Genomic DNA, 18,771 nt, shown 5'->3' with positions numbered 1-18,771 from the left:
ATACATATAGCTAAGTTCCCTGGTACTGAAGGTTTAAGCAGGAAGGAGAGAAGATGGAGAAAGGATGAAACTGTGGAGGGAAGGAAGACGGAAGGAAGACGGAAGGAAGACGGTGAGGATGGCAAAATAAAGTGGTGTGTAAAAATAACAGATTAAAAAAAATAAGGAGAGAGAGAGAGAGAGAGAGTGTGTGTGTGTGTGTGTGTGTGTGTGTGTGTGTGTGTGTGTGTGTGTGTGTGTGTGTGTGTGTGTGTGTGTGTGTGTGTGTGTGTGTGTGTGTGTGTGTGTGTGTGTGTGTGTAAGGGTGGATGGAGGAGGGATTGGGCGGTGGGGGACAGCAGAGGCGAGACAGCTGGGGAAGAACATATAGAATGGTGGAGGGTGAGCGAGTAAGGGGGAGTGAGGGGGTGGCCACGTGCGCCTTGCTAAACAAAGAACCCGGAGTGTGGTGGGGGATGCAGACGTTATTGCCACCTCTCCCACTCTCAGTACTGTTCTCTTTCCCCTTTCCTACTCTCACCCCCCCCCCCGTCCCCACTCTTCTACTCTCAGCTCCCCCTTCACCCCACTCCGACCCTGCTACTCTCACATTGCCCCTTCTTTCTCTCATCTTCTCCCCTGACTCCTAACCTTTCTCCTATTCTCACGTTCCTCATGATCCCCTCTACTATAATATCCTGACCACCCCCTGACCCCACCCTCTCCCCTCATCTCCCTTCCTGACCCCTCTGCCCTACTCTCCTTTCCCCAGCTTCCATCTAACCCCCTCCCCCTCTTCCCTCTACCCCCTGGACCCTCCCACCCTTACCTCCTCCTGATCATCCCCCCACAAATCCCTCGCGCTACAGGTTGGTCATTTGAGACATGACTGCCAGCACTTCCCCTCCCCCCCACCACCATAACGCCACCCCAAATGTGGTATCCAATCGATCATATGATTATTAATAAAAATCAACAGTATCAACAATGACATGGGGGGGGGGGAAATAATATTGGAGTGACAGCCAAACATGCGATACAACACCCAAGTACTGCATGATTCGTTCAACTTAACCTGGCAGAGATCTTTGTCCTTTTGCAGCTTATTTCCTGCGGCTCAGTGGCAGAACAAAATATTACTAGGGCTCTACGTACTTTCCACTGTACTTCTTCGTAACTAGAACCATAATATAACGTTCAACTCTTGTAACCTTTTAGCTTCCATAATAAATATTGCAGTTTTACGCCACGTTAAACTGGGAAAAGTATAGTCTAAGTGACTTGTGTTGACAATGACATGTAACACAACTCGCTATCATACAGCCGCTGGAGAAAGCAAAAAGAGCTTCATTTCACATCATGCGATATACAGCAATATCGTCATATAAACACAATAATCATTGCGGTATCTACCGATCTTACAGACATTCGCAAATTGCAATGTTTCAACGAAAATATTGGTACTTCGAGCGTCAGCTGTTTGGTTTCTACTCACAGCTCAGCATCCTGACATTTAAATTACGTTTCATTAAAATTCGCAGCTCTGGTACCCACCATACCGCACACGGGAACAGAACTGAGACAAGCATACCAAACAGTGAGCATGTGTAGAGGTTACGGAGGGAGGAGGAAGAAAAATGTTGGCTAGACTGTTGGGAGCGGTAGTGTCCAGGGATGTGAGGAAACAGCCAACAAAGAAGGGTCTTATGGTTATATTTTTGTTAGCTTAGAAGGCTCACTGGCACTACTGAGAAAAGATTCTGCATAAGGCGCGTTTTTATTCTTTTGCATTTCACTTAGGCATTATGTCGGTATTAAAAGGGTATAAATAGCATAAATGAGAACACTACAGTGAAATATTCAAGATAATCGCAAGGATGAAGTGCCAGAGAGCCCATAATCCTATGAGAATACATCTCCAGGGATTATGCCACAGACAGTGTGCAGGCACGTGGCCAAGGTTTCTTTACAACTCCATGTTGAACGGTAAATACGATGAGAGCGTTAACTTCGAACACCAGTATAACAGCAAATTACGCTTAATATAGATTTTAGCGTCAATGTCCCACGACGTTCACTGCTCCTGTTTCTTCTCTCCTCCCTAGTCACTGCCAGTCTATTTCCCCCCTCTTGCCATTGCCCCTGTCTAATTTCTCCTCCCTGCCACTACCCATGCCTATTTTCCTTCCCTGCCACTACAACAATGTTCTTTTCTTTCCCGTATCGCTCTCCCTGTCTTTTCTCTCCTCCGTTACTGTCCGTGTTATGCTATCCACCCGTCTATTTTCTCCTCCCCTGTCATTATCTATATTTTCCCCTCCCGTCACTCCCTGTCTGTTTTTCCTCCTCTCTGTTTTTTCTTCCCTTTCCTGTTACTACCTCTGTTCATATCTCTCCCCCGTCACTACCTCTGTTACTTCCTGTCCCTTTCACTGTCTACGTTTGTTCCCTGCCACAGCCTCAACCTGTTTATCCTCCCCTGTCATCCTATCCAGTCACTGCTTTATCCATATGCATTTTCTCTCACCTAGTTTCCATACCAGTGACACTGCATGTATCTATTTCTCTTTCTGCGAATACCGGTATTTAATTTTCCTCTCCCCTGTCATCGTCCCATTCTCTCACGAAGTCACTGCACCTCCCTGTCACCACTTCACTTTAATTCCCAATCTACTTCACCTTTCCGTCACTGCACCGTTCTCCTCCCGTCACTGCTCCCCTCTACTTTACCCTCCTCTGTCACTGTTCCATTCATTTCCCTGGCCACTTCACCATTCATTTCCCCTGTCTACTTCACCCTCCTGTCACTGCACCATTCATTTCCCCTGTCTACTTCACCCTCCTGTCACTGCACCAATCATTTCCCCTGTCTACTTCACCCTCCTGTCACTGCACCAATCATTTCCCCTGTCTACTTCACCCTCCTGTCACTGCACCAATCATTTCTCCAGTCTACTTCACCCTCCTGTCACTGCACCAATCATTTCCCCTGTCTACTTCACCCTCCTGTCACTTCACCATTCATTTCCCCTGTCTACTTCACCCTCCTGTCACTGCACCAATCATTTCTCCAGTCTACTTCATCCTCCTCTGACATTGCACCATTCTCCTCCTCTGTCTATTTCTCCCTGCCACCGTACCATACCTTTCTGCACAATGACTGGCGATGCGAGGAAACGTGGCGTGTCGGGACCGTAGAGTTTTGCTGGAACGTGATAACAGCTCTCATGTTATAGACATTCGATATCCGGCCACCCCCACGCACTGACATAGCACAAAGGGACTACTGGTGTGGATATTTTAGCCGTATTGTCGTCAGGCTAGGAGACTCTAGCCTATCATCCTTTCTAAGGCTACTATAACTTACCCTCAGCAGTGTAAAATTGTCTCCCGGTAGTTAGAATGCCGTATGAGAGAGAGAGAGAGAGAGAGAGAGAGAGAGAGAGAGAGAGAGAGAGAGAGCGTCGGCTACGCACCAGTTCAGGTCTGATTTCATGAAATTTTCCAGTTGGCTCCATAAAGTTGACGGGCGAGGGGAAGAGAGGTGAGGCAGGGAGAGAGAGAGAGAGAGAGAGAGAGAGAGAGAGAGAGAGAGAGAGAGAGAGAGAGAATCATTACGAAAGAGGGTGAAGGAGTGGAGCGAAGAGGATGAGGCCAGGTGATGAAGAGGGCAGGAGTGATGTGAAGGGAAAGGTTTGCCCCACTAGACGTGACGCGAGGAGCGGACGATAGGACTATGGTGGAAGGGGCAGAGATTTATGACAGTGAAGTGGAAAGGAGTAGAAATCACAGAAGGGAGACGAATGGAAAGGAGTCTCATGAAACGTGGGGAGGAAGCTTTAAAAACAAACTACCGTATTTTTCATGGCTTACGCTATGTATTCGGTTACAACAATTACCGGTACCGGTAAAATTAAATGTTTTCATCCGAGGGAACTGAACCACTCTCACAACTTGAATAGTAGGTGGTGGTTGCATAAAATTCCATGAACCTTAGTTAGGCTATGAGGCAGGAATGAGTCTCCTTAGTTTCCTGTCAAATCAACCCATGAACCTGACTACACTTGGCCACCAAACGAACCTTAAAAGGTTACAGATCTTTGGCAGATGAAAACAAACGGACTAGGCTAATCAGGATCATTTGAGACTTAAATAATGAAAGTCGAGGCAATGTTAAACCGACCACCTATACTGCAAACGCTAAGAAAAATTGCAGTCAGTTAGGCATTGTGAATATATATAATTATTTTGGCTTGAAAGAGCAGTATGTGGGGTATCTTCGCAGTGGTCTAAACAAGCTTACAGTATCAAACAGGATGAAATAACGGAAATCATGAGCTCCTGCCAAATCGACTGTAATAAATAACCCCTTCAATTCGATGTCTTTGTTCGTAATTAGTCTTTATACATTACTTGCATACGTACCGGTCACATGTAGGTGCACTAAAAAGTGTGATATGAAAAATAAATTGCTAAAGAAGATCTGCTATGCTTTCTTCAATTGTGACAAACGGGACAATGCGCCCCCAGTGGCTGCCGCCGCTGCACCGCGCTGGGTAACAAAGCACAAGTGTACAGTACATCGATTACCTTGTTGCCGCTCTCACACTCTTCCCAGTACCTATAAGTGAAGGCAATTGTACAGTATGGTATTCTGGGCTGTCTGTATAGGCCTATTATGGCTCGCTTATATCCAGCAGCTACGGTATAGAACCTAAAGTATCATATGGTATCCTGTATTACAATCAGTTGTGCTGTCTACCTTTAAGGCAGTTGTCTTAAAATTGTTTTTCGCCTCCTTTGATACTTAATATCATTCTTAACTGGCGTTCTTCGAGATTACATTACTGGTATTCTATTTACATCACCTAATCGTTTTACCTAGTTGCATGATCACCCTCTTTATTCTTAAACATTTTCATTAAGCCATCGCATTCATCTTAGTAACATTAAGTAATGGACATCTATCAACGTTAACAGAACTGTAAAAAGGCTGCATGCTTCAATGAACTCCCAAAATGCACGGAACCTTTATTACTGGGATCATGAAACGTAAATCTTTATTTTACTTAAAATTTAGAAACTGTAAATGTGATCCATGAAGTATGGCTTCCTATGGTAGCCTACCGGTATACTAGAAACTATATACAAAACCAAGTCCCTTAGTCAATGCAGGTTTCTCCATCAAAGTTCATTGTTAGAAAATTATATAATACCTTACCTTGGGGCATTTCATCACTGTTTCTACCAATATCACTCGAGATAGGCGGACTGGTAATAATTTCACCGATAAATTATAACGGTAGGTGACACAAAATCATTGCAGCCCTCACTCGATTACCTTTCTCATTGATTTATGTTTTCACAGCTATGAACTTACTTCACCATCATGGGGAAAAAAAAAATGAGGGGGGGGGGGAATGCAGTAGATACCAGAGGTGAGACGATTGTTTTACGAAACGATGCGAATATATATAATGGCCACCGCCAAGTATTCAAATGAATTTGTTTCACCATCAAGAGGGAAAAAGGGGGGAAGGGGTGAAACAGTAATAGAAACGAGAGTTACGGAGTTGCTGAAGAAATGATACGAAAATCATAATATATATATACATAACAGTATAAAGGCCAATGCCAATATTCAATCTGACAGCTCGCGGATTAAGTCCATTATGTTAAGGTATGGATTTTACTGTTATCACGTAGCATCATCATCATCATCATTATTATTATTATTATTATTAAAACCGTTAAGATTTATACAGGTAGCGATTAAATCTGGTCAACAGGCTATTAATTAGCCCGATACAAAAATACGTTACCTATCATCTCGGACGCGTTTTTTTTTTTTTTTTTTTTCAGACAACGCCTTGATAAGCTACAATGAAGCTGTTATTAAATCGTACTGAACTAGTCAAAATAACTGAAGATTGGTTACATGAGCTCTAAAATTTACACAAATACTTTAAAGCATGTTAATACAGATGCTACCGGTATATATTCTTGTTAATGGGTGCTGAAGTTTCCTACGAAGAAAAAACTTCATTAACCTAAATACGGCTATATTATTCAGCAACCTACACAGGATTCTATATTCTATCACTGGAGGTATAACAAAGGATATTCATACAATGCTGTCGACTAGCCTCATCACTGCGTTTTACAAATAATTACGACCTATGCTTCTGGGATGATCAGTCCAGGCGTCATGCAAGCTGCAACTAATATAACATACAGTATACTGTCTTCAAGGGGCCAGAACCAAGGGGAAAATCGGGGCAGGGCAGGAGAGCTCGCTTGTCCCCTCAAAAATCGATGAAGCTCAGGACCTCCCCTTATGTTCCCTTACACCAAAGCAAGCACTCACATGAAACAAAATAAGCATGCTTACCATTGGCCCCGAAGATACGCTCCATGGTAAGTAATTATGGAATCCTCACTAATAAATATTTCCGAATATCATTGTAAAAAAAAATAAAACGAAAGATAAGCAATTCACTCTGGGCGAACGCCACACACTACCACACTCTCACACAGCTGGGCCATCACTGAGAGACTGAGCCCGGGCGGTTGCTCTTTCCCTAATGTTTACACTGCAGTTGTCGATTATTCCATTTAGTAAATGTAAATAACTGTAAAACGTAAAACATTGCTTATCATTAACTGTCATATATCAACATCTGCTAAGCACTCTACAAAGTATATAATATCTTGTACAAGAATAGTATGATCAGAAAAGTGAGAAAAGGTTCCAAGTTGCCACCTAGGACGTTTTTAGTCAATTTGCCTCAAAGGGTGACGTCATAAACGTTAACTTTATATCACTCGCATTCATCCTTCTTGCGATATGTGCACATTACATATGTGGTGCATTAGCTCTATCATGGGTATTGCGGATTATCTAGATTTGTGAAGTTCAGATGCGTCTTTCTTAGATTAGTCGCCTACAGCACACAGGTACCGGAAGGCGTCCCGCAGAACATCAGTCACCTTGATGTTAAATCTTCAGCACAAGCCGTTACAATGTATTGCATTAAAAGATTGTCTGGCGTTCGTTTACGATCCTTAGCTTTACTGCGGCCATCTTTTCGTAGTTATTTACCCTTATACTTAACTGTTGCCTCAATTTTCATATTTAGCCTACCCCTAAACTTTGGGGGGTCGTTAGCCCCTCCCGGGGTCATTTACAGCGGATGTGTTATAAGAGCAAAATGTTGGCAAATAGTGAGAAAACACTTCAAAATATGACTTCGATTGTGGTCTCTCTTTTTTTTTTTTTTTTGTTCCCATAGGCTAATGGTTTTTAACATGATATGTATGTTTATGATTATTTTTTACGTAGGTCATATCAATTTTAATGAAATTTTTTGTAGGAAACATGTAATTTGAATAGTGATGGCCAGGAAGTGTCGTAAAATAACCTATCTAAAGCCAGACGCCATAATTCCGCAAGAGGTGACCGTTATTTACAGGGAGGGGCACTAATCATCCGCCAACTCCCTTATGTACGGAACACGTACAGTATGGGTTGGTTGTGGTTATCCCCCGTCATTGCAAATGGTATCCTGGCTTACAGGAAACCATTAGGCTTGTCACTCAATGTAATGCCGCCTGAAGATGAAAGGAGCGTAATAAGAAGTGACAGGAAAGATGGAAGACTTAGGAAGAGAGGAAGGCTGACAGAAAAAGAATGATAAAGATGATGAAAGCAGCCTACATCAAGTGGAATAACCTGGCTTTAGCATATCTAGTTAATCTGATTAAACCAACCTAACGATCTATCCTAATTAATCATATTAAACCAAGCAGTCCCAATATAACACCTGAACATCTCAGTACAGTATTCTTTAGTCGTTAGAAAATGGTTTTTGCTGTTTGGTTAGCTTTGGGTCGGTTTCTCAATTCTCTTTTCCATCAGAAGGATGCCAAGATTAGAACCAAGAGATGTTAGTTTGGTCTGAAGGTTAGGTCCAAATAGATGCTCTGAGTAGGTATGAAAATGCCGTTTTGTTTAGAAGCGTCATCTTGGGTGTGTGATAATCATATCCTTAAAAAAATTAACTTTTTTTTGTTTCGTACACCATATTTATGCTGGGAAAAATAGGCCTACATTAAAGCAACTGTTGTTATAATCACCTTTTCTTCTGTAAATATCAGTTCCCTTCGTTGCTTATACTTTACTGGAAATTCGATCGTAGGCTCCTACACCATCCCTTTTTAAAGGTAAGAGGTTGGATCACAATAACATTCTGGTGGAAGAGGATGACAGTATGGATGTATGAATCTTGATCTCAGTTTTCAGCCACGACTGAGTGTGCATAACCTGTAGGTGAAATTAAATGCAGAAGGGGGTGGAAGATTTAAGAGGCCAACATAGCCGAAGTTCTGGTTAACTGGATTCAGTATAGCAAGGGTTTTACTCTTCCTTCCACTTCAGTTGGCTCTACACAGAGTGACAAGACTGGAAACTCTTGTACCTCAGAAAACCATTTACAATGCTGGGTGTTAACCAGACAACTAGATCATGGGGTGAAATGGAGCCAAATATCGTCCCCCCTGTTAACTGAAGATACAAATGTGGCATCCACCCAGGAACCAAACCTCCACACTCTTCCCCGTGCTTCACTGTGCCGAGGCATCATTAACTGCAAGGGAACATTAGTTCAATGCACGAAATGGCCCTGCAAGGGCAGTTGCTTGCCTGTGGCTGATAGGTCTGTTTGGCCAGACTGAATGGGACTGATCAACAACAGCTGTGGAGTGGAAGACAGAAACAGTTTTTTTTTTTTTTTTGGATGGTGATTTTTAATTGTGCAGCAAGTGTCTTTTTCTACACAACCATGATGTTATAACTTCAGCCTGCTGTGTAACAAATACTGTACAGTATTCTTGCAACCTCAGCATGCATAAAACAAGGACCCACTGTGACTTATTGCAGGATTCCCTGTCTTACTTTTACCTGAGGCCAGCCTTCTTCGATATCCTGTCAGATGTTAGTTCTCATTTTGACAGCCACTACCAAGAAGCATGCCACTGATAGCCACCATTTGTGAGGTTCGCAAATTCTGGGATCTGGAGTTGTAGACAGGTTTTCCTTGACTGGGGACTATGACCACTTAATCCTAGATTACTCTCCACAGAAAGACATGATCATATCTATCTTACTTTAGGGGAGCCTTCTCCATTAGGTGTTTTAAGTCATGTCCCATGGTTATTTGTTGGCTTGTCATATATCATCACAGTTGGTGTTATTAGACAAATGAAAACATATACTACCTCCATCTTGTCATTTTTCATTAACAGCTCTCATATTCCACATGGCAAGTTTACTACCGTTGTCTATCATTTTGCAATAACATCTCTCAAACTCCACAGTACTGGTTTCTCATTTTTCATCATCTCTCATATTCCATGTAGCCCTGAGGTTTCTGTAACATGTATACAATGGGTGCACACACACACACACACACACACACACACACACACACACACACACACACACACACACAAATAGAATTCATATGAAACTTGTTTTAATTTGTATAATTTATAAAACTGCTTACAAATACCAGTTCTCATACTTAAAATGTACAGTAATCCCTCAATTAACCTGCTTTAATTTGACAACATTTACACTGCATGTCAATAATGTAAAGGAAAACTTTTCTAATAACACTCCATTATTCACTAAGTGATCAGGATGTACAGTGAATGATCAAGATTGAAATAATCAGGACTTAAACAATTACCTTAGCCTATACACTAGCAATATCTCAACGCATCAGATATTAAGATTACTTTCGGACTTGAACATTTCATACATAAAGGTAGGGCTGATCACATAATTTACAGTTTCATACTGGTTTGTCTCTGTTTGTATGATTTTTAAAATAATTGAAAAGATAATATTTCTTGCTGGAGCATCACCTGCTTGTAAAGCCATTTCTAACAGTTTAGAGTAACACACCTACAGAGCTAAATGTGGAATTGCTGTACTGTATAAATTAAGAAATGTGAAACCACTTTTCCTCCATAATCCATTATGAACTCTGCCAGTCATATACATTATTCTAGACATACAAAAATACCTTCATTCATTTCCTATTCTAATACACACTTTATAACTATAGTTTCTGTGAAATTTCTTAATAAAATATACATTTTTTTGTTCACTCAACCTGTGTAACTAGCACAAAAAAAGACCATATCTTACGAATTAAGTACTTTGGGCATATTAAAGTCACTGAGTCTTACGGTACAAAGTTTGTTACAGATAGTACAGTGGCTAGTTGGAATGATACATAATGCACTCATCTCTGAAATTCATGTACAGTATAGTATCAAGAGCTTATTACAGCACTATTTAGCACCATAGGACATTGAAAAAAAATTAAACAAACTACAGGACATTGAAAGGCTTGCCACTTCTCTGATAACACAAACAATAGGACAGTGTGACAGACTTACACCTCTCTAATCTAATAAGTATACCAGTACATAAAGTAAGCATAATATTTAATCTTTTGCAGTATATAGTATAATTATTGGAAGCATGTGAATGCCTAAAATACAATGTGTAAGTAAACAGTACCAGTATAACACAGAGAATAAATACAAGTGGTATGTCTGATCCTCATTCACACTTAACTTTCAACAAATAACAAGTTGTTCATCAGTGTATACTTGTGATTCAAATGGCTGAAAACTGTATTTGCATTATGTACTTTGGTAAAACTCAGAAACAAGAGAAAAGTACACATTATAAAGAAAATCACCACTATTATGTTCCCAGTCATAAACACCTCTTCATTTTCTTTTATCTGCTGTTCTAAATACCTTTCAACACATTTAAGCAAAGATAAATACTGAAGAACGATTTCAAACATGGAAGTTCCCGGTTTGTCAGTACTACTGCCCTTGCACTATAAGAATGAGCTGGAAGAACCCATTTTGGTGGATAACAGGATTTACATTGTTGAAACTTAGTGTGAATAACCCTCACAAGAAATTCTAAACCAAAAAACTAAAAATTCAAAGACTAAAAAACTCATAACACTGTGGCATTGGGGGGGGGGGGAGGGGAATTATGAAGTTCTCAGAATTTAAAAGATTAATGGAATGATCAGGAATTCTTCAATAACTTTAAAATAATCCTTAGTTAACATTCTCTTCTACAGTAACACAAAATTGCCCTCTTCTGGTAAACCCCTCTCTAACACCCTTTAACACGTCCTATACATGACATTTGCCATTTCTTCATTCCCTAATTTTTAGCATTTCTACTACCATTCCATACAATTCTGTTACCTTTCCTATTATAAGTCTACATAATAACTCTATTTTCCTCTTTACATATGTCATTAAGTTGTCTTATCTCACTACCCCTCAACAGATGGTTGGCCACTGTCTATCCATACCATATGAGTGAAGTGTTGCTACAAGTTTGGTAACTGGCCACAATCAGCACTGTTATGCATGAAACATCCAAACCCTATCCATCCATCCATCCATCATCCAATTCTACGTTGCCCCATGAGAAGCATAGAAACCCGGGGCTAGTCAATTTGGTCCTGACATTTATGATGAGAGTGACCAGCCTCACTCATCCCTGAGTGACATTACATGAGCAATAACCCCAACCATCCCTTGGATATAAACCTTCACTGGCTCAATCCAATTGGAGTGCTGTAATTACCCATTAAACCACAAGGTGCCATAATTTGGTTATATAGTTATCACCCAGCGTAGTAAATGGTTTCATGGTGTACAGGAAACCATTAGGCTTGTCACTCAGTGTAGTGTCACCCATAGGCAGAGGGAAGAGGAAAGAATGAAAGAAAGAAAGACAAAAGAAGAGTGTAAAGTCACCCGTAGGCAGAAGGACGAGGAAAGAATAAAGTAAAGAAAGACAGAAGAGGAAGAAAGGAATGGAGAGAGGAGAGAAAAGGGCAGACGCCCGAGAGCAGCACTACATCGAGTGGATGGTGAGCGCCCCCACCTACCACAATGATGATTTTTAGAAACCCATTCTTCATTATTTGGTATACTGTAGTTTTATTGAAACATGAAATATGCATACTTCAATAATGAATATTATTTAATCTGCTTCAAAGGGAAATTTAGAAATATGCTTCCTTAAAGCACATATATAAATATTTAGTTTTTAAAAATGTCTTACAATAGGAATATTGCATCCACAGCTTTTAAATAAAGCTCTGGTATCCATTACCCAATCCATATGAGCACAAATTGGCCTGATTTAAAAAATATTTACCAGAGGTGAATTACAGCATCCCTCCATACGAGAGTCAGTCTGCTCACTTCCGCCCCTTCCTTTCCCTGTTTGGAGGGCCACCACTGTCGAAAGTGATAACCCCCTCCCCCCAAGCACACTGGCACATTTCAAACACAGGATGAAACTTCAATTCTGAGAACAATTGGGCAAATCTCAATGTCACAAGGATAGGTAGAAGACAAAGATCACTACACAAAAGAAACTCAAACAGATTGCATCTGATCTGAACCAATCTTGTGGAATGGTTAAGGGTTAGGCAGGAATGAAGCTACTGATCTTGAGCGTAATCTGTTGAAGGCAATGGTCACAAGTCGAAGTCAACTATTTGACCCTCTGGTATGCACAGGTGTCGCAATCTCTTAGTGCCTTTACTTGTACAGTGTATTTAAATTTCATAAACAGAAAGAATATGCATATCAAAAAAAATAACTAAGCCTCATGCAAATTAATACCAAATTAGTCTCTTCATTACCAAATCTAAGTTTACCATGTTAAAAGTGCAATAAACAGCAGGAGACTGGTTATGATTTACCGTAATCGGTAATAATATCGACAGGAAATATATAGCAGTACCTCAAATGATGAAAGATTATGAACAACACAAACACCTACACACTCATTAGTAAATTTAAGGTTGTCAGTAAATCATGCTGTTTCATTATGTAAATTTTTCACTACCAAATTTGTCACTTCTTGGTTATGAATAAAACCAGATAGCAACCCTACTGCTTGCCCACTAGTATTTAGTGCACACCTGACTCTGACTTGTCCAATCTGTGTCTAACAGAACACAAATGAAAGTAACAAGTAGTGTTTGACATACCTCAGAAATGTAGCATCACTATAGTTTTGCTACTCTTGCTAAAAAGCAGTGCACTATGACTACTCACTACCAAAAAAAAAGTACCTCTGCTATGTAGTGTCACTACTTGAAGTGCTGCTATTCCCAACACTAATTGCAATATACATGCATAACATCAGAAGGCACCATACATTCTATGATAGAGTGTGCATAGTTGTACAGATGATTCACACACTTGGTATACAGTATTACTGTACAAGTGTGCACTGTCACCAACAAGAAAAAGAGACAAGTTACTGCAAGATATACACTGTTGTAAATTTTTATCAGTGAACACTGTATAAAAACTGTATAACATGAACATATCATATATCCTTTACTCATTTCACAGAACCTGCAGTACAAACGAGCATACTAATATGAAGACACGAGACACTTGGCTATGATGACCAGAGACACTTGGTGTGATGAAGAAGGTTCATGTGGAAATAAACTTCAGTTCTACTTCCGTGTCATCATCATCGGTGGGAACTGGAAGGTGGCCTTGCCTTACTCCTCGCAGAGACCCGAATATCCTGTCACAAGGTGGGAATATCACACAAATTAGTTTATGATACATTTATTTTTATAATTAGCAAGCAAAGCTAGATTTCCAAATAATAAAAGTTTTCATGAAAGCAAATAGCCAAAGTTCCATTAGTAATGCAAGCAGATTCAATGGAAAGCTTCTAAGATTAAAACTAGTGCAGAAAAAGTGATAAAGTGCTTCAGAGGAAGCAAACAGTAATATCAGGTGGCAAGAAACAGTCATGCACTTACAAGCAAGTGAATAAATGCATTAAGTGTCCAAGCATGCAGGTGCAAAGAGGTGAATTCAGAGATGTACCACCAGTGACTCGGATGGAACAAGGGTGGGTCCCTCATCTCTACCTCCACCAACCATAACATAACTATCCTCATACATCCCCCCTTCTCCTACTCTAGGCAACAGCTCCTCCATCTCTCCATCACTCTCACCTCCCAAGCTCACCCCAGTCATGGCGTTGAACCTGCAATGTTGCCATGTGTGCTACAAATTTTTGCATTCCTATTGGGTGCAGGCAACTGCTTAGTGAATCTGCAAGTTGTAAGCTGTAATGTTATTCATAAAGAATTACTGGATTAGTTGCATTAATAAGTAAGCAGTGCTAGTAAAATGAAAATGAAAGTTAATCATAACAATTGCTTAAACAGATAATGTCTATAAAGCTAATTATTTCAGTACCAAATGAATTATATGGTCTGGAGGACAGTAATATTATTCATATGTAATCACAGTCCTTCACATAAACTAACAAGGACAGAATCAGAAACATACCACAAAGGACTATCATCATCATTATTATTATTATTATTATACAAAATTCAATCTGTCAAACATAAATGGATTAAATCATTCAATACTGTACAGTAATTCTGATACTACACTTCTGTATATTGACACCTTACAGCAATAATAGTCTACTGTATTTGTAAGAAGAAGTTTGGGGGTATGTGGCAACAGAGTAAGCAACATGTGGTACCTGGCTTTGAGGGTCTGGGTATAGCTGCAGGTACACTTTCCACCGTACCTCATGCCTGCACACTCACATTCTTGCTTGGGTGACCTGTATAGGCCCTGCAGATTCTTTTTCACTCTGGGGAAGGCAAGCCAGGCTCAGCCAGCAAGGCAGCTATATTTTCACCTTTACTCACCATAGTTCAAAGTTGGCACTGTAATCTGCCATACTGTACAATACTCTAAAATAACACTAAAAGCAAATTCTGTCATCTAGGTAAAGGGCAGTTGTTGCATCATTTACTTTAAAAATAAGTAATCTGTGTATCACTACAAATGAAAGGATGCCTGTATATAATCTATTTATGCAGCAACATTTAAAAACAGAGAGGCTATAGAGTCATCATGTTGCCAGTGCTTAATGATTTGGTATGCATGCATGCACACACACACACACACACACACACACACACACACACACACACACACACACACACACACACACACACACACTGCTCGCTGGGGCAGTGGTAACGTTCTCGCTTGCCATCTGGTAGACTGGAGTTCACGCCTTGCTCAGGTTGCGAAAAGTTTCACCGACGAAGTGGGTGGTCACTGTCCCCCTCAAGCAAGGGGATGGGTGTATGCGTGTGTGAAGGTCACAGCCTTGCCCTTAGATCGGACTATATAAGCTCTCAGCTCCCTTCCGGGAGGGTAAAAGCTGACGATCACGACCATCAAGTGATCCTGACCGACCCGGTGAATTACACACACACACACACACACACACACACACACACACACACACACACACACACATCCAATTTCAATATATACTGTACACAGTATTTACTCAGATCATACAATATTCATACTGCATGTACATGAAATATCCTTCTCCAATTCTCTACTATGCATCAGTCGATTGATATATTCCCAAGATCAAAGCCACCCATACTTGACATAGACATACTAGTGGGAAACAATGGCATTGCATAGTTGGTGATCGAACTTCAAGGGTGTGTTGGCTGTGTGATGAATGACATGCAAACAAAAGACAAACATCCCAAAAGCCATACCTCTCACACGGAACACTGAAAAGGTATACATAACACTGAGGGGTTTGCAGCATCTCTAAATGAAAACCACTGCAGATTAATAGTTTTTTAAATCAATATTAAGAGGTGTATGATTTGTTAAATCTCAAAATTTCACAAGTTACAAATTTTGAATAAAAAACTTTTTCTTTTCACATCCCATTCTAAACAGACATAATCAGTCTGAACTGAAATAAACTTCAGGACTGGCTACACCTTCAATAAATTGTTAACACAATATACTCCACCCGCACAGATAAAAGTGTGCTGTTTGATTAAGAGCCTGAATACAGAAAGGGAAATAAAAAGGGATATTGGCACCCCACTTGTAAACCCAAATTTTCCCCTTTACAATTTAGACCCACTAAATACATACAAACAGGCATACACAATAATCGATCAATACAAAAATAATTATTCAATCTTTCAGCAAAACAAAATGGATGATATATCCAGGAAATCTGTCCTGTTGGTCTTCACTTGAACCATTCTTCTGATGATGCAAACATCGGCAATTTGAAACACTGTTCTTTTCTTTATACTGCACATGGGATTAGCAGTCATCTTTCTTGGAAGCCATAGCTAGAATTATGTGCAAGTAAAATGAGATAAGAATGAAACAAAATACAGGGATCACCACCAACACATGCACTGTGTGCAATCCAAGTGGTCATGCACTACACTCAACACTATTTCACAGCCAAATACTACAGTACTGTGTTTACTAGATATGGGAAAAGTTCACTATCTGGCTGATCAGAAGCCTTAAATAGTCTGGCCACAATACCAGATGGGCTTGCTGCTTTACCATTTTTTGTTTTAGTTACTGCCTGCTTGACTCCGTTTTCTGCGGCCAAACAGCTGACCCCCTATTAGTTTAATTATTACTGGATCATCCCAGCTCTGTTCAAATTCTATATAAAAAAGACATCTCCTCATAATCATTCTATAATGCAATTTTTTCCCCAACTACAGTATATATTGTCTGTGTTGGTCATCTTTTGTATTTCATCCATCCATCCATCACTCAATTCTATGCCGCCCCATTACGCGCATAGAAGCCCTGGGCTAGGCAGGTTGGTCCTGACATTTAAGGTGAGAATTTACCCTGTATATACAGTACTGGTATTTAATCCCCATTTCTGAAACATCCCAAAATCTCTCTCTTTGCTCATTTCTTTGCTCTATGGGTCTTGTAATTTGCCTTTTGTTTATGTTTATGGCAGACCTTACTCTCCTTTTTTCATTCTTTCCAGTCACGTTATATTATATACTTATCATCCTAACTCGAAGTCACACCAGCATAAGCACAATATCCACTCACTTATCATGCAAGCTTTCAGTATTCTTTATACCACTCCAAAGGCTAATGCCTTTAGCACTTAGTGCTTTATTTGAATTAAGTTCCTTTCATGACATCTGGGAGGTACAGACCATTCCATCAACTGTCAAGTTAATGAAGTTGCAATTCTTGTTATGTGCATCTCCAAATACTGTGCTAATTTATCAGTCCATTTCTGTATTTCATAAATTTACTTCCCCCATTTCTATACCTTACCTTCTTACACAGTCACTTAGCATACCATAATATCTTTTCTTGGTTTTCCACACCTCATCTAAATTCATTCATATGTATCCTTTTATCAGTAAATTTCCTTTACCTATGGGTATAAGCTAAATGCACTGATAATTTTGTTGCTGTAGAATGTAGCAACTGTGGTTCAGTGGGTTAGAGCACTCCACTCTGGCCAAAGGGTCGGAGGTTCAAGTCCACCCAAGGTCTCAATGGTAGACATCAGGAAGGGCATCTGGTCATAAAGTGCTACACACTCTAAACCTACATTCTCTACCCAGGGGCAACACCTTACCCCTTATCGAAAACAGGGAATATAGCTAAATAAATAAGTAAATTGCCTATAACAATATATTTTCTTTGGGTTGGCATATATGATGGAAAGGCACACTGCTGAATTCTTAAAAAATTCTGTTTCAAGTCAAAATTTCACAGGAAAAAATCAGTGGCTACCAAGACAAAATTCTTAATGAAAAAAACAAAAAAAAATGCATACACATAACAATAGCAGTCCTCATGGACCCAGGTTCGAATGCCGGCTGGGGCAGGGAACAGTTAAGGATCTGAATTTCATAAATAGCAGACTTTTCTGATCTACCGGATGACCCGCCGACATGTCATAAAAGTAACCCCGCTAATACCAGTACACCAGTCCTGTATGAGACAGCCCTAGCATGTATTCAATATGGATGGTGGGTGTTAGCGCCGAAGCTGTGACCTGTGGAGATGTAGGAGGACTACTGGGCCCCAAGGAGGACTACTGGGACTTGGGAATAGGCACTGAAGCCTTTGCCCAGGGTCAAAAAAAAAAAGGCAGCCACAGAGTACATCAGTGATATCTAGCTGATTATACTGCACTGTTAATCAAGCCACTGTGGATGTAATGAATGGGATGGGAATAGTCTTAACTTCTAACTTTCATCAGTGTACCGATATGTGATGACATATTGTCAGTAGGCTTTTTCACTAAGGGATTGCTTACTTGGTGACTGACTGACAAAGTGCTGATAAATTAATGAATACAAAACAAACAAACAAACATACAAACACAGACAAAATGCAAGCCATTACTCAATATGAATGGTTTAAAAACCTCATGCCTGCCATCATCATCTCCGAGCAAGATGCTTATGATGTCACTTCAGCTACAATCAAGCTGTCTCATGCACTATCACATGCTATTCAATGCATAATTTTATAGTCATGCAAATAATTTAAATGTACTCACCTTACAATAAAAAATGCATTAATTAAAGAAAAATGTGGCTTTCAGTAATTGAGAACATAAATATTATAGACACAAGCTGTCTAGTAATGTTTCTAGTACACTACAGCAATTTTTACACAAACTAAGAAGTCAAGCAACAGGATTAAGTCTTGTAGGCACTGACTAATAATAATTTATCTCATATATTCCTCCCCAAAAGACATCCTTGTAACACAACATTAACAACCATGGTGATTTCATTTGGTTCATTTACTTTGTAC

General features: G+C 40.1%; 2 protein-coding genes across 2 annotated transcripts in view; both read right to left on the bottom strand.

Annotated features, from left to right (window-relative positions):
- The window catches only part of Myo81F (unconventional myosin 81F), a 198,149-nt gene extending 191,674 nt beyond the window's left edge, over window positions 1–6,475 (bottom strand). Inside the window, exon 1 of the mRNA XM_080282157.1 lies at window positions 6,371–6,475. Coding sequence (XP_080138283.1) covers window positions 6,371–6,395 — 25 coding nt within the window. The 5' untranslated portion in view covers window positions 6,396–6,475. The remainder of the gene's footprint in view (window positions 1–6,370) is intronic.
- Window positions 6,476–13,383: 6,908 nt separating this feature from the next.
- The window catches only part of ATP7 (copper-transporting ATPase 1), a 41,794-nt gene continuing 36,406 nt past the window's right edge, over window positions 13,384–18,771 (bottom strand). Inside the window, exons 25-26 of the mRNA XM_080282165.1 lie at window positions 14,639–14,752; window positions 13,384–13,651 (exon numbers count right to left, since the gene is read on the bottom strand). Coding sequence (XP_080138291.1) covers window positions 13,555–13,651; window positions 14,639–14,752 — 211 coding nt within the window. The 3' untranslated portion in view covers window positions 13,384–13,554. The remainder of the gene's footprint in view (window positions 13,652–14,638; window positions 14,753–18,771) is intronic.

Source organism: Coenobita brevimanus, chromosome 92 (genome assembly GCF_032717465.1).
Source record: "Coenobita brevimanus isolate Jiangsu-jjx chromosome 92, ASM3271746v2, whole genome shotgun sequence".
Lineage (NCBI taxonomy): Eukaryota > Metazoa > Arthropoda > Malacostraca > Decapoda > Coenobitidae > Coenobita > Coenobita brevimanus.
Note: the sequence above shows the minus strand (reverse complement) of the source record. Positions and strands in the feature narration are given on the sequence as shown.